The following is a 17681-nucleotide window of genomic DNA, read 5'->3' on the forward strand; positions in this document are numbered from 1 at the left end:
AAAGGGAAGGGAAGAGGGAATCCTGGACCCCATCCTGGTGCCTGAGAATGAGAGATCATTAAGCAACTGGAAGGATCAGTGCACAGCACATGGATCAGAAACATTCATAGAAGCAGCAAGTATTGTATATTGCCTCAACCCTTCCTGAACTTTCCCAGTAAATACAGCATGCTGACAGCCTGGCATCCCTGCTGGGTGGATCCTGCAACTCCAGGAGGGAATGGCACTTCTTGTTTTTAATTAGCAAAGGTGAAAGGTGAATTAAAACTAGCTGTTTGGCAAGTCGGAGCAAGGGACTCAGTTCTGAAGAGCACCAAGGAGGAGGGTTCCCCCCCCCCCCCCCGAATGAATTGCTGAGCAGGAGGGACTGAAAATACAGCTTCTTCCTGAATCCACTGGCAGAGTTACTGAAGAGAGCTCAAGACACAACACTGCAGAGTAACGCCTTGGAATGTCCTCTCGGTTTATAAACAATTGTCGCAGGGAGAGAATATTTTTACATGACATTTGCACAGCCTGACAATGTGGAGCTGTGTGCTGTTCTGATGAGAACTGAATTTCCCATAGAGATCCTCACAAACTGAACAGAAAAAGACTTAGCTGCATTGGGAAAGTCAAGAGTGGAACTTGAAGCTTTTAAAAACAAAACAACTAAGTGAAGAAGCACAAGAATTTGATCTTGGGCAGCATGGCATCTACTAAGGACCTTTTAATCCTGGCACTATATGGCTTGTTACTAGAGTTACCGACCGGATGTCATACAACAGATACAAGGCTGCCAAGATTACGTCTGTCACATAAAGGTAGGTCAGTATGTCAGCTAGGTTTTGTGACAAATTCAACCTTGCTGTAACTCCACCACTTCAGTGGAATTACTACACCACGGATGAATTTGGACACTTGACAGAATGAAATATTCCTATTCAGAAATGAATATGAATGATTTTTCCTGTGCTTAATAAAGGGTGCAATTTAGTTTGCTGTAGACAGCAATATTTATTTTAAAGCATTTCTACTGATTCATAGTGGCTACTACAATAGCCTTTTACACCTTAGAGTGCATTAAACTAGCTAGTCACTCTGTCATTATTCTCCATGTTCTGTGAAGATTGTTCTCTAACAAGGATGAAATGCAATAGATAACACATGTGATCACTGAATAGTTTGTGATATGCTGTCTTCTACCGGGTAAGTCCTAAGCAGTTAAATGCCTGTTTTATACATTTTGCTGTGGATCCAACTTATGTATATAGTGGGTGAATTCCTGTGCAGCCTGATGAATCATCTTCTAAACTAGCAAATGTCATCACACTATAATTAAAATGACTAACTGCCAATATAAGTCTGCTTTCAGATTGACTGAATTGCCCAAAGATAAATGTCATTTTGCCATGAAATAGGTGGGTGGGTATAAAACTCTTGACTCTTTATTTTAGTTGCAGTTCACCTGAAGTTTGAATCCCTCCTCCTTAATTCCAGATAAAATCCTATGAGCCAAATTATGCCCTCATTTGCACCAGGGTAGTAGGGTTGCACAGGTTTAAATTCATTCACAGGTTTCTTTATTTCAGCTTGAGACTTTTTTACATAAATACTTGTGCAGTTCCATGCAATTGTAGTTCTCTGCAGCAGCACACACATTAACAGATGACATAACTAGAAAATATGCAGCCAGATTGTTGTTGCAGAAGAAGTTAAAAGGACAGCGTATGCATCATATGCCCATAATCTGTCACTAAGAAATGTTTTTATATTACCTATTGTACAAACATTAAAAGAAAGTGACTCTCTTCTTTGCTGACCTAACAAGGATGGGGAGGCAGGAGGAAGGGAAGAAGGAAACATACTTGAGAAAAATTACTGTAGTTATTAAAACAGACAATTAAGCTTCATCAGTATGAAATATGTTATAATAGCAATTTTAAAAAAATGTATTAGCATCAGACTACAAGTACACATTGTACAGAGTATAAACTAGCATGAGACTAAACGGGATTTAATTGTCTTTTATATAGCAATCTGAATTACCAGTTATGGGAGAAAGAAAGGAAAAGCTGAATAGGATAATTGCTCTGAATGTCTTGTTAGAGGGCTAATAGAAGTGGGTTTTGCTTTTATAGACCATTTGGAACACTTTTTAGTGGAAGAAAGATTTGTCTTAAGGAGCTGTTTTGTAATTGAACCAGTGATTAGCATCAATGAATGAAATGAATTGATCCTAGTTTTATACAGGAGACCTTTTTTTTTTTTTTGACATATGGTTTTCAAAATACAGTAGCAACTATTGATAAGTGTTGACTTTATCCTGCTTTATGGAATCCCTCCCTTCTGGAAGCAACATATTTGAGTGTCAATTTCTTGTTAGGTGTAATTAGAAATACTATAAGTATCATAGATATTACTTGGTAGTGATGGGGTGGGGGAGAGGAAAAGGGCTCAGTGAATGAGATAAATAGTCCTACTGTTGTGTTAATACAGGGCGCTGGATTAGCTGCCACTTTTGGCAAGCTTCCCATGATGGTTCTGTAGGTATTAAATGTTTCTACTCTCACTTATGGGGTAAATTGTTTTTCCACTGGTTAGAATCAATGTGCATTTCACTGCATGCTGCTTTCATTTTCAGAGAGCTAATAATTTGGTCATAACACATCATAATTCTGTGATGCTTTTAAATAGATTATAAAATACCAGTTTCTCACTCAGGGCCAAATTTTGACCCCACTGAAGCCAGCTGTCACTGATTCCAATGACTTTACTGTGTCAAAGATTTGGCCCTATTGTATTGACTCTGCTCCCTGATATGAGCACACTTATCACCACCTTATACTTGGTACATGTATGTACTGCAACTGATTTTACAAGTTACACTGTGCTGGGTTCCTGTGTGCATATTCAAAGTCAAAGGTTAGAAGTGTCATACCTGTTTGCATCCTGGGAACAGCTATTGTAATTCTCCCAGCTAAAAGAATGTAGCATTCAAGAGCAAGACAATGACTAAATGTCCTTGCTCTATTCACTAACCAAATATGAATAGCAGGAGGGTCTCCCAACCTAATTTTATAGTTCCAGAGGGCTGTTGCTCTGTGTACCAAACAAGCAATAGGGTAATTATAATGAAATTATAACTTGTCCTCTTTACAAAGCCAACCTATGCTTTGGAGTAAGTTGCCATTTTGAGATAAGTGACAAAGTCCATATGGATAGTTATAGTATGGAATAATCTTAAAATCTGCACAGAGACAAATTTATAACAGACACTAATTAATGGAACTGCGTTTGCTATTCACACTCCTCCTTTTTGTGACTGTGTATGTTTGTGGCTAATCAGGACTTGGAAGATTATATGATAGATAGTTTGGACAACTGTATGATAGGTAAAAAGAACAGGAGTACTCCTGTTCTTTTTGCGGATACAGACTAACACGGCTGCTACTCTGAAACCTGTATGATAGGTAGTACAATGAGGTATATGCCCAAGAATCAAACCTATTTTTAACTCGTCTGTTTAAAAAGATTTGTACTTCAAAACATCTAAAACATTTCCCATGAGCTAGAAATCAAGGAAGGAGTTTAACTTATTAATATTTAGTTTAATTTCAAAAATGGCTCATTTGAAATAGCTGTGAGGCAGGAGATCCTTTATCTACCCAGCAGGCAAGGACTGGCCAATGGCAGTGCAAACTTTTCACACCCCTGTGCAGCAATATCAAGTTCCTGATGCACTAGGGTAACCTTTGTGGATGAGAATAGCACAGTCGCCATGCTAATTAAGGGAGAGATTGTGTAACCCTTACTCATGTGTATCAGCACCTACTCACTTAATTAGCTTCCATGGCAGTTCATCAGTAGCAGTACATTCTTGAATTACCAATACATTTGTCAAGCTTCATATAAACTGTATTGGTGATTTTTAGTAAGGTGGGCACCTGTCTGCAAGAAACTGGGGCTACCAGTTCAGACTTGCTTCAGACTTGCATCTGAAGAAGTGAGGTTCTGACCCACGAAAGCTTATGCTCCCAGTACTTCTGTTAGTCTCAAAGGTGCCACAGGACCCTCTGTTGCTTTTTACAGATTCAGACTAACACGGCTACCCCTCTGATACTTGGGGCTACCAGTTCAGCTTACCCAGAACCTGCTCTTGCTCCCACTTAAGTCAATGAGAGTTTCACCACTGACTTAAGTGGGAACAGAATCAGAGTTATAGTTAACTCAACAGCCATCAGATGTTTGCAGCTTTTGGTTACTAGTTGTCTCAACCAATGTGAACCAGTGACAATGTGTTCCCTCTTCCATTATGATTTCCCTGAGCCATCCATTCATCTTTCAGTTATCAGGAGATTTATACCAGGATTTAGAAAAATGTTCTTGGTTTCATGTTCATTCAGTGCTACAGTTTTGCCTAAAGGTCAGGATCTGATGATGAACAATAAACATCTTAGGGTGCATTATTACATCAAACTATTGATTCATGCTGATTTGTAGAGTTACAGATATATTACTGCTGTGTTCACTATTATAGAGAAATAAAGTTTCTACATTAGTATCTTACTGGTTGACAGCTATGTTTAAAATGATGTAAAAATCATTAGCTCATTTTATGTATAATACAGACTCTGCCTAATGAGGTGCTAATGGAAGCCAAGTTTCAACTAATAGTCTTTATAGGCTGATGGTAAAATTCTTTCCCAATATCCCACAGTTAGCACTCTCAGCACTGGGAAAGACATAATTAAGGTGCAGTCAATAGACACTGTATGTTAAACAGAAACTATTTATGTTACATGTTGAAATAGGACTGGTTTTGCAGAGGACGGTAGGTCTATATTTAAAAGCTCGCACAGCCGTGTTAACAGGATCTGGATCAAAACCTTTCATGAAAATGTTTGATACCTGTGTACAAATTCAATTTACAATACATTTTAAACTACGCTTTGTGGTAGTGCATTTTTGTGTTTGGCAAAGAGAAAAAAAGTAGAGAAATCCACCCAAAATTAGCCAGAGTAAACAAAGGAGGCTTTGGTATAATAATAATAAAAAGATTGTTTTTGTATCTGACTGTGTTCAGTGCATGAATCCCTCCCATCATTTATTTTCACTAGCTAATTCAAGAAATCTCAGAAATTAGAGATGAGCGGAGAAAAAAGGTATTATCTCATTAGTCCATTTCCCTGCAAATGTAGGTTTCCTCCTTACATTATTAACAGATTGTCAGGTTGGGTATTAAATGTGCCAAGTGGTGAACCTTTCATCTCTTCCCTTGGGAAACTGTTTGACAACCTACTGCATCTCTGTCAGGAAACTTTGCTGATATTCAGACAGCTTTTCATCCAAATTTCCTTCTCAGTTTCATCTTATTACACCTACTCATATCACCTAACTCCACTCAGATATTTGTGTTTATTTTGCTCCTTTGCCACTCCTTAACCAAGCTGTACAAAGTTACCCCTTTAATCTTTCCTCATAATCACGTCTCAATCCCCGGATCTTGTTCTTCCTTTTTCTCTGAACTCATCCAATGTGTGGGTTTTACCCTTCTGATAAATCATATCTGTGGAGGGTATATGTGCATTTGAAGGCGTCCTCCGCCTCAGCCCATCTTCCTAATTTCTATTTCAATTTCCTATTTCTGTTCTTAATTCCTCCTGCAGTTTAGTGAAGTTGTAGGCAGGCAGAAGGAGAAGTTGGACTAAAAAAGAAGTAAGCTCTTCTCTAAGGACAAACAATTTCAAATAAGGACAGGAGAAAGAACTGAAGAGAGGCAGAAAACAAGAAGGTCATCCATATGTGAATGTGAATTTTAATGTATATGATTAATTTCTGGGTTTTAGGTCTGTTGAATCACCATTGAGGGCTGTTGTAATTTGTTAACAAATTTGGTTTGTTGTCATTGTAGTTACGAATGAGGCAGCATTGCCACTGCAACAATTTTCAATTATAACTTCCTAGATGACCTCAGCTTTGAATTTTTTTTTAATTTTTTTTTTTTACTAAGTGTGATCAAACTGTTAACTTTAACATTGCACTAAGCTGGGACCATTCAAACTGTTCATTTCAAATCTTGTCAGTTGTTGTTGTGGTTCTTCTTGGAATTGTCTAGGAATTGTCTAGGAGCCCCAGTCATGGACTCGGACACAAAGACTGCTGCTGCAGAGATTCACTTGAAAAAACAGTCCTGATTTCTGAGAATGGATTTGCAAGCATTCACCAAACGATTTTGATGAATAGGTTGCTCATAAACTTTGCTGTTCATGGTTGACTACTCATGTTGTATGTGTGCGACTGAACACCTGAATCACATGGTATTGTTTCCGATTCCTGGCCGGACGGATGCAACTTTTTAGCTGCAGAATAATGAATACAGCAAAATGAAGAACAAAATTCTGGGAGACGATTTTTAGATAAATGAACATTAATGATTGTAAGTATGCCAATTGCTTTATGAATGCACAGTGGTCATCTCAATACTCCAAATAAATGATTGTAGAGCCACATGAATCCTAATTAAGGCAAAGATTTTGTCACAGATATTTTTAGTAAAAGTCACGGACAGGTCACAGGCAACAAAGAAAAATTCATGGAAGCCTGTGACCTGTCTCTGACTTTTACAAAAAATATCCCTGACAAAATGGGGAGCCAAGCTGTGGGGTCCCCATGCTGCCTGTGGAGGATGGGCAGCTGCAGGGGCTGCTCAGAGCTCTGGGGGCCCCCCACCGCCACACCTATGGGGACTTGGAGCTCCAGGGTCCCCTGGCTCAGAGCGCTGGGGTATCCCACCACCCATAGCGGCTGGGAGCTTCGAAAGACTCTGGGCTCCTGTGGCACCTTGGAACTCTGGGGCCCTGCTGCCCTCGGCAGCTCAGAGCTCCGGGGAACCCCCACCGCCCGTGGCAGCAGGGGGCTTTGGGGTACCCCTGCCGCCTGTGACAGCTTGGAGCTCCCAGGTCCCCTGCCCCCCCGTGGCAGCCAGGAACTTCAGGGGGGCCCTGCCCCCTGCGGCAGCTGGGAGCTGCAGGGGGACCCTGCAGCCTGAGCGGCCAGGAGCTGCGGCCCCGCCGCCCATGGCAGCTGGGAACTCCGCGGGGCCCCTGGCATCTCTGGCCACGGGGACCCTGTAGCTCCCAGCCGACAGGGCTGAATTCACGGTGGTCGCTGGAAGTCACAGATTCCATGACTTCTACGACCTTCATGAAAAAATTGTAGCCTTAATCCTAACCAACTCAGTTTGCTTACAATCTGCTATGGAGGCCTATTCCCTCATTAATATCACAGTAAATGGAAATTATTCAGAGGGCTCAATGAGAGAGTTACCTATTCAGGCTCTGGGTCAGATCTGAGCTACAACTGGATGAGGACCTGGTGCTTTAGAGGTACATCACATGAATTGGTATACATTACCTTTTTGCGCTTGGATTCTTCACCACGCATGACGTATGTAGGTCACTGCAATTTTGAGTGTTTGGGAAATTAAGAACTATATTATGGCTGTAGTTCTATGGAATGTGGCTGCGAATAAAGACTAATAACACTGCTCTACAGCCAAAATGCTTCTGAAATAAATGTAGTGAAACTTTACCAATTCTGGGTCACTGAGAATGAAAATGATGCTTAAAATTGTTGATTGGCTCTAGTTTTCAAGATATGCTATTGGGTCAGTATATACGACCCTTGACTCGGGAATGGCGGAGGATAAGTGAGTTATAAAGGTAAGGGATCTCAATTTAAACCAGAAATGACTAAAATACATCTTTGACTGGATCTATGACTAAATCTATGACTGGGTTTGGACAGTACTTGCTTTTTAGGCAAAACAATGAATGATGCAATCTGAAGCTGGTATTGTGTCATACATGATCTGAATTGCATCATGTTATTCCTAGAAGTCATGGATGATGCAATCATAACGAAGCTTACATCACTCTGCTGAACAAATTGCCCTATATCAGCTCTAGAAATCATATAGTGTCGTGCTTGATTTTGCAAAGGGACACATTTCTGTTTAGCCAAAGTGAGCAGAGATTCCTCGTACTTGTGTGAACAGTGCAGATAACTTCTGCTATATTTGTGGTGAAGTGACTTTTGCATCACAAAAGCGCAGTATAACCACTATGGTTAAGAAAGCCTGTCACCTTTATTTTGGCTGCAAAATTGGAGATCAGGACAAGAGGTGGGCCCCACACATATGTTGCAACACTTGTGCAACAAATCTTCGCCAGTGGTTGAACAGGAAAAGGAAATCTATGCCTTTTGCAGTGCCAATGATTGGGAGAGAGCAAACAGATCATACCAGCAATTGTTACTTCTGCATGGTGCCTCCAGTTGGGAAAGATGTGTCAAAGAAGAAAAAGTGGACTGTGCATTATCCAAACATTCCATCAGCTATACGCCCAGTACCCCACGGAAAAGGACTGCCGGTTCCTGATGCACCAGAATCATTCTCACTTGAGTCAGACGAGGAAGAGGAAGAGGATGAAACTTCTGGTCCTGAACCATCAATATCACAGGACCCATCCTCCTCCTCTGAACCACACCTCATAACACAAGGTGAACTGAATGACCTTGTCAGGGATTTGGAACTACCCAAGAGTAAGGCAGAGCTGTTGGGCTTCAGACTACAGCAGTGGAATCTCCTGGCAGGTGATGTTAGGGTTTCCATGTTCTGTGACCGTCAAAAGGATCTTGTCCCATTCTTCTTCAAGGAAGGTGATCTTGTAGCCTGCAACAACATCGATGGTGTGATGGCAGCCCTCAACATCGTTCACGATCCAGATGAGTGGAGACTGTTCATTGATTCATCGAAGACGAGTCTTAAAGCTGTTTTACTGCATAATGGCAATGTTTTGCCATCAATTCCAGTTGGTCATGCAGTCCATATGAAGGAAACCTATGACAACATGAAACAACTTTTGAGGTGCATAAACTATGACCAACATCAGTGGCAGCTTTGTGGCGATTTGAAGGTTGTTGCTCTCTTGCTTGGTATGCGGACTGGATACACAAAGTACTGCTGTTTTCTCTGCGAATGGGATAGTCGTGCAAGACATTCCTACTACATCAAGAAACATTGGCCACTCTGACAGTCATTGGAGCCTGGGAGGAAAAATGTTCAGCATCCACCACTTGTTGAATCAAGGAAGATTTTGTTACCACCCTTACACATCAAGCTGGGTCTGATGAAGAACTTTGTCAAGGCCATTGACAAAACACAAGCAGCTTTCAAGTACCTCCGTGGAAAATTTCCAAGGTTAAGTGAAGCTAAGATAAAGGAAGGTGTCTTTGTTGGTCCTCAGATTCGTGAACGTCTTTGAGATGATGCATTTGACCATGCACTGCGTGGCAAGGAAAAGACGGCATGGAAAGCCTTCCAGTTAGTGGCAATAAATTTTCTCGGAAACAAGAAGGCAGACAACTACAGGTTGTTGGTGGAAAACCTCCTCAAGGCATACAAAAGCCTTGGTTGCAACATGTAACTAAAGATACATTTTTTGCACTCTCATCTAGATTTTTTTCCACCGAACTGCGGAGCAGTGAGCGACAAGCACGGCGAGCAATTTCACCAGGATATTGCAACAATGGAGAAATGCTATCAGGGCAAATGGAGCCCATCAATGCTTGCAGACTATTGCTGGACAGTGACAAGAGATGCTCCATTTAATGAATACAAGAGACAAGACAAAAAGCGCCGAGTAGACACTGAATAGGACTAAACTATGTACATAATAGTTTTTTGCCTTTTGTTTCATAATAAATTTTATTTATATAACCCTTTTGCTGATTTTTTAAAGTAAAGTGTTACATAAACAGGACAGGTGAAATATTATCATGTAAAGCAACACATGAAAAGACCTAGGTTTACAATTTATGATTAAAACTCTACTATCTACACAATATACATAGACATAAAATGTAAAAACTTAAATATCTTTGAAACAGTAGCCAATCAGTTGTTTTAATTGTCATATTTGAATTCAGCACATCAAAATACATAATAAATAGCACATTTTATCTCTGAAGCATATGACTTCTCAAAATTTGTAGCCCAGTGTAACCAGAATTATGAGTGTTTAGAAACAATCTGTGTCTGTGTCTTTCTCTATCTTTCTCTTTACCCAAATTCTTGAGGGTAGATAGAACTCAGTGTCAGTACAGAAATGTCCTAGGGGGGAAAAATACAGATAGGAGCTCTTTTGCCTTAGGCTCGTTTCTTTTTCTCTCTCCTTTTTTGCTGTCTCCCACTGATCAGACAACTGATTCCTTACACTGAACCCATGGTGGTTTTTAGGCTTTTCCAACTGAGTCTAAAGGGGCTTGTTCACCAGAGCTGGAATTTCTGGAAAAGAACTCACCAGCTCCTCTCATAACTACATCTTATTAACAAAGGCTTTTGTGGGTTTTGTTGCAGCAAAATTCTGAGGGGATACACTGTATTGGTGTTTGTCTTGAAGCAGACAGCTTGCAGTATAACTTCAATTGGCTTGTTGATTTTGTTTTAGAGAACTGGGTGTCATCTGAAGTTTCTAATCAGTTTCTCACTGCTTTCAAAGAGCCACCACCATCTGTTGTTGTAAACTTTTTTAAACACATTGCCTGAGTTATTATTCCTCTGGAAATGAAAGCTGTATTTTAGTTAAATACATGCAGGATTAATATTATTTATGTGATTTACAGTATGCTGTGCAGGGCCACGCATCTGTTTCAAAACTTTTGCGAAACTTTTGGGTCAATAAATATTGTAAAACTGTGCGGTGGGAATACTAAATATTATTAAATCTGGTCGCCTGGTTTTCTTCATGTAGTCAGTCAAAGATCATGAAACCACAAAGTGCAGCCCTCATTAATTAGAAAATATTCATTTTTTTTAAAAAAAAACAGACCCTGCAAGGAAAAAGGTGCAAATCTTTATTTTACAGCTGAAACCCATTTAACTTGAATACATTATTCTTAATGTTGTGTTTATTAGATAATCCGTTCTGCACTTAAATAGCCAGTTAAGGATCCAAGATGGCAACATGAAAGAAAAAGTTGAGGACGAAAGCTGGTGAAAATTTTATGCTGCTGCAAAAAAACACTAACTACATTATGAGCTTGGTTTCAGTTAAAAGCTTCTGTAAAATGAAGTAAATGGATCTGTGTTTGTTTTAAAGAAATTGAAATTTAAGTTACCAGCATAAATATTGAGTTTTGGGAACTGAGCAAATCTTCTATATACACTGACTTATTAAAATATTATTCCCTTTTCTGAAAATTAATAATTCACTTAATGCAGACTTTCAATAACAAAAATGTTAGCAGCCTATCGTGTCCATGCCTTTGGCATTTAACTCTGGAAAATGCCTTTCTCCCCTTTCTCTCTCACTTGTTTCAATCTGCCTCAGTGTTACACATTCTCACTCTGGAGGAGGAAAGTTATGAGCAGTTCACCTTGTTAACCAAGTCAGTTGTGGGCTTACATAATTGAATTCCCCCCCCCCCTCAGGATCTTCTGTAGTTAAAATGAAGCTATAAAGTGATTAGATTTCACCATGATGGATCTCTCTGTCCAGCAGCTCTGTAATATTCACAGTGAATTTTGCCCTTACACAAAAAAGGAGCACAGAAATAGACCACCAGATGATTGCATTTCAGGAAAATCTTTGATCTTCGTTACCATCATCAAAAACCTGAACAAAAATACTTGCGATGAAATTGATCATTTCTTGTCACGGTGTTGGTTAAGAGAGGAGAGAGGACGTTCTCTCTTTGTGCACTTCAGGAATCCTTCTGCCCTAAGATCCTTTGCCACTAGATCTTTTCAGAAGTCATTTAAATTGCATCATATCAGTGGGCATCTGGATTCAATGCTTAACCTCACTACACCGAGTGAGCAAATCACCTCAACATGCTTTGCCCATCCTGTTGTTTCTTTTACAATCTACCAGAGATTTGTGGGGTTTTTTTACTAATGGGCTATATGTAGGTCCTCCCAAATATGATTAGATGTGAAAGATCTGTTTACAGTTTCTGTACAAGTATACGCAGGTGGTCTGTAACCTCAGACATGACAACATCGAATTCCTGCCAAACCTCTCCTGGTGCTGGTCTGATGCACTCACTACGAATAGGAGCCAGTAGCTGTAAAGTTTGCATAACTCATTCAGCTAGAAGAGAAATCTAAATAGACTGAAAACTTTAACTCATCCTTAAATTACTTTTTATTAGGCTCAGGTGAAAACAGATACTTGCTGGAGAACTAGTTCATCCACCTTGCTGCCTATCTGAACAGATACAACACACAACATCCGTTGCTACTTATTAAGTCAATTAGGACTCTGATCTAAAGCCCATTTAAAGTCAATAGGAGTCTTTGTGTTGACATTAATGGATTTTGGATTAGGCCTTGAGTGCAGTGGAGCTGTTTTTCAAACTGAAATGTTAGTCAGTGTGTAGGAATATCACCTGCTTGTGTGCCATGTTTTAAACCTATCGGGGAAGGCTGTCAGTGTGAAACAAAACCTTACACCATGGTATATTATCAAAAAACCCTGTTTTGAGATACTAAAGTTGCTGTATTATTTATCTCCAAAGAACTTCATGATTAACACATGTGACCACCATTGGTTATGGATAGATTGCATGGTGACACTTGGACCTCCAATATCAAGAAGAATACTCAAGATAGTTATCACAGGCTGCACATGTTAGTTGGGAAACTACTTTCAATGCTTCTGGAAGACAACAGGTAAGAAGACATATGAGATAAAGCTTGAATCAGCCTATTAACCATTCAACTTGGAGGAAACTCTGGAGTTTCCTAAGTGCAAAAAACCCTATTTTTCATAGGCACCCTTATGGTAGTACAGGTTTTAACTCACATTATAAGTTTATTTTATGTTAACATTCACACCAGAAACCTAACTATGAGTTACACACTTTCAATCAGGGGACTTGAAACAATATCATATGACTTATGTGACCAATTGTAACTCAACATAGTTTGAATTATTGGATTGAGTATTTAACAGCAAAGCATGGAGTAAATGCAAGGTTAGAAAACTGATATATTCAAGAAAATCCTGATCTGTCAGCAGACAACAGGGAAAATGTAGTGAAATAAAGTATTTAATGGGACTTATTCACTCAACTGTAATAATATGTTGATTATATGCCAGCATCCTGAGAAGGGCAATATATGGTTCACTTTGGAGTCTGATCCGGCTGCAGCTGTTAAGCAAAAAAGAATAGAGTATATGATTCTTATGAAATTATGTTGCTGACATTTCAATTTCATCAGCACTGAAATGTTTCGGTTTTCAGGCAGTATACCCCTTCTGTGAAGCATCTGAGTCTCATCCTTTGTCTCTGTTTCTTTATCCTCAAATAGAATATTTACTAACAGATTTAGGAGGGGCTTAATTGGAACTCTCTGGTATGCTAATGATTTTTTTGGCAAGCTGCTAATAAAACAATTCTCTAAGCCAAAGAATTAATGTTTGGAAGAAAGTCATATAAGTGTAGGAAGACTCAGGATTCTGTATGTACCTACTCTAGACTTACCTCCTTTGTGCTTATTTTTATTTAAAGGGCTGTTGACTTCAAACTGTGAAGGGATTTAAGCTTCCCTAGGAAGTTGAACAATGGGCTTCTTACGGGTGCTAAATTTGTTTTATAAGGGGGGGAGGGATATAGCTTGTACTTGTAACATACAAAAGATTTGTTTAATAGGCTTAATAAAAAAGCGAGAGCAACTGTAAACATATTTTACTTGTTGACGTACAATAAATGCCACAGAAGGACTGATCATTTCTTACTCTGATCTTGCTGACATTCGCTGAAGAGAATGATTTAAAATGAATGCAGAATATTGTAATCCTCAAAACTTCAGTATCAATAAATTGAGTTTTTTTCCTAGCTATTAGTCCTCAACACAGTGTTACCATAATTTAATATCAGTACTCTTTCTGGCCATTCTGTACTTATCTTGAAGATAAATCATCACTTATGTCACATTGCAGCCGGAAAGCTAAAGGCTAGTGAGTGTTGCCAAGAACTACTGCAACTCTTATTTACAACTAAGCCAAGTATTTTACTGTGGGTGGGTGTGTGGCATAAGCAAGAGTAAAAGAAAATAAGCTTGCTCATTTGTGTATTAAATGATTCAGCTCAGCTGATTGAGAATGTTGTGATGCAAAGCTTGGAAATATCTGTTCTCGCTGAGCACAGAAAGATGTAAGCTGGTAAGCAATATACTTGGCTTTTAGGGCTCTCATGCCTGTTACAAGTCTTTGTTGCAGAGATGTCGCGTGTCTTTGTGTGTCGTTCAATCTGTCACTGTCGTGTCTTTCTCTGCTCCCTCATCTCAGGCCTTACAAAGTCCTTCTGCATATTTTCAGAAGTCTGGAAGAGCACCCACTTTCAGGAAACACTACAAACGTAAAGAGGGTGGGTAACAGGCTCACTCATGGTTGGAGGGATTAGTTGGCACCACCTCCTTCGGTTGCTCACCCCCTTGGGCTCTATGGACTCAGGATGCTCCTTCTTCCTGGCTTGGCCCCTTTGGCCAGGTCACTATAGTCCTTCCCTTCTGGGGCATCAAAGTCCCACTGGACAAACTGTCTATCTGTGGTCTCTGGCATTCTTCTGATTCAAGTCAATAGCACTTCCCCAGTGTCTGGTAGGGACCTCAGACCCACTTGCTACTCCAGGTTACAGCCCAGGGATCCTAAAATCAGCAGCCAAAGTCTACCATTTCCATGAGTGTTTTCCTATTTGCCCTCTGCAGGCTTTCTTCTCCACCATCTATCTATGTAAACCCCTTCCTTGGGCTCAGGATCCCAGGGCTTCTGCCCCTTTCCCCCTCCCTACCCCCACACCCAGGTTTCTTCCTTCTCTCCTCACAATGCCCAGAGAGTGACTGCAGACCTCCACCTCTTCCTACCAGCCCTGCCTACTCCTGTCCTACATAACCCCTGTAGGGGAGATGTGGGGTGAACACCCCATCACAGGGTGATAGGTTGCATCAACCTGTTGATTAGTCTATTGTTTTGCACAATGACACATTGCAATACAGAGAGTGTTTTACTAATTCCAAAGTGCAGGTTTTTTTAAAAAGTGGTTCCCAGTAAATGAATGTTTGCGGTTGTACTGGTCTGGAAGAATGCTACACCCTGACAACTTTGTATTGCATTTTTTAAATACTTGCATTTTGGGGATTTAAAATGGTTCATGTTGTTGAGAATAACAAATAAATAATTGCAAAAAAAGGGTGATTGTTTCTCTAAAAGTGGCTTTGAGTACAGAGCTTACCTTTTTACAGTCTAGCCATGTGATATGTCAAACATTTAATCTAGAAATTGTGCTGAGGCCTCATTCTGCTGTCATTAATGGCAATGGTAAAATTCCTGTGAGTTTCCATGAAAGGAGGAACAGCCAACAGGTTCCCTTGCTTCTATCCTTCCCTGAATATAGACCTGGCTTACTCATTTAGAGTCTGATCCTGCAAGGCCATAAGAGCAACAAATCTCCATGCCCCCCCCCCCCCATGCCTCTATATCATATGAAAGGCAGACCTCACTGGACATGCTTCTCAGATTACTTTATAGAGCGTTCCAAGGTCTGGCAAGGAGCTATACTTGTGATTTATTATTTTGAATTATTGTATTATTGTGCTGTTTAAACATGTGCCCTTTACTTTTCTAACACTGCAAGAGCCCCTTTCAACTACATGGGAATAGCTCTTTTCAATGTTACAAAAATGCAGCAAATAACTTTACAAAAGAAGCTCACTGCTGGAGGGTACATACTGTGGGACAACATGTAAGCTGTCAGATCAAGCCTCTGTGCTCTTAGAAGTGTAGCATATGCCTGGTTAATGACAAATACTTACCTGAAAGCACGTCTGAGGACTAATGAGGATTTGAAAGTAATAACTGATAGTGTGTATACATGCTTGCAGGACTGCTCAGAGTGTGCCAAGAATTTTGTAATGATATGGAAATATTGTGTAAATTAGAACTGTTATGAGATAGCGAGCTAATTGGCATACATTGGTGCCCCACAATGATGACTGGGTATGTTGCAGGATTCAAAGGGAATGCCAAAGGGTTTGTTTGAAGACGACATGTCTCAGCATATCTTGTGTCTAGGATGGCATAAACACAACTTATAAAGTAACTTTATAACTTTATAATAATATAATATTATAACTCGGAGAAAGTAGATATCAAGCCTATGATGAAAGTTTGTTTGGAGTTTGTTTTCCAAGTTAGTCACAAATTATATTGATGACTGTAGTCCTATGGCTTGGTCGAGGTATCTTGCTGAGGTGTGTGAGTATTTAGTTTGAAAAATGATGGGAAGTTTCTGAAGACTTAGGACAAGTCTACACTACAAAATTAAGTTGACCTAAGTTATGTCTACTTACAACCACAGCAGTAATTAAATTGCTTTTGCATGTCCACCCTACACTCCTTGTGTCGGCGGTGCTCATCCACACCAGGAGCGTCTGCACCAAATTAATTGTCACAGTGGGGCATTGTGGGACGGCTTCTGAAAGGCAGTAACAGTCGATGTAAGCAATACAGTGTCTACACCGACACTGCGTCGACCAACCTACATCGACTTAAGTGCTACGCTTCTCACAGAGGTGGAGTTAAGTCAGTGTAGTGGGTGAGTTACATCGGTCGGAGCTGCATTTTAGTGTAGACACTTACAGAGTTAGGTCAATGTAAGCTGCCTTATCTCGACCTAACTCTGTAGTGTAGACCAGGACTAAGATTCTCATATGCACTTTGTCCCAGAGGTTTGGTTTTGATTAGAATGTTGTTCTTCCGTCTATAAGGTCTGGTGTCACCAGGCATTGTGATTTGGATGACAGAGATTAGTTGTTAAAATATTCAGAGGAGGTTCCATACTAGTCGTAACTGTATTACAACAACATGGAATAACAACCTGTTTCTGTTGGTGTCTCAGAGTTTTGAAATTGCTTTCACTGGAAATATAATCAGGCCTGTAACTCTGTTCTACTCATTTGATACGGATTTATCTGTATGAATAGAGAGAACTACAGAATGCGGTAAGGGGAGAGTGGGAGTTGGGAAGCTGGCATGGCAAGCGCTGAGCTTTGCTTCAGCATTGTTGATTGAACACCACTTGTACAAGACTGTTTAAATCCTAATTTGAACACCTCTCTGTTTTGCTTTTGAAGAGCAACACCTTGTAGTGATGTATATCTATATTGGGGGTGGAGATGAACACCAGAGAACTGAACGGACAGTCCCTGAGGTTGGGATATCGCTGTAACACTGCTGAGTGCAATTATAAATAAATTACTTACATCAAGATATTACTTGCAAGGAGTGAAATCCTGGCCTTATTGAAATCAGTGGGAGTTTTGCCACTGATTTCAACAGGGCCAGGATTTCACCCACGAAGTTTTCCCTGTGTATAGAGACTGGACTGGAATTTGGTTAATCTAGGTTTGATTCCTGGTTTTACAATAAACTTCCAGTATGACTTTGGGTTGGGATTTTCACAGGGACAGCTTGCTTAATTACTTACTTACTATCAAAACTATGTAGTTAAATGGCACATCAGGTATCAGTGTATTTATTGGTAAAATTTATGAATATATAGCAGTATAAAGAATTATCAAACATTTGCAGCTCCAGGATGGCTATATCTTCCTCCTGCTTACCATGCTTACTGAA

The 17681-nt window shown here is 40.0% G+C and overlaps 1 protein-coding gene across 1 annotated transcript in view; it reads left to right on the forward strand.

Annotated features, from left to right (window-relative positions):
- The first annotated feature begins 397 nt into the window (after positions 1-397).
- Positions 398-17681, forward strand: part of SEMA3E (semaphorin 3E) — a 215836-nt gene continuing 198552 nt past the window's right edge. The window contains exon 1 of the mRNA XM_005304506.4: positions 398-803. Coding sequence (XP_005304563.2) covers positions 689-803 — 115 coding nt within the window. The 5' untranslated portion in view covers positions 398-688. The remainder of the gene's footprint in view (positions 804-17681) is intronic.

The sequence above is a fragment of the Chrysemys picta genome, chromosome 1 (genome assembly GCF_011386835.1).
Source record: "Chrysemys picta bellii isolate R12L10 chromosome 1, ASM1138683v2, whole genome shotgun sequence".
NCBI lineage: Eukaryota > Metazoa > Chordata > Testudines > Emydidae > Chrysemys > Chrysemys picta.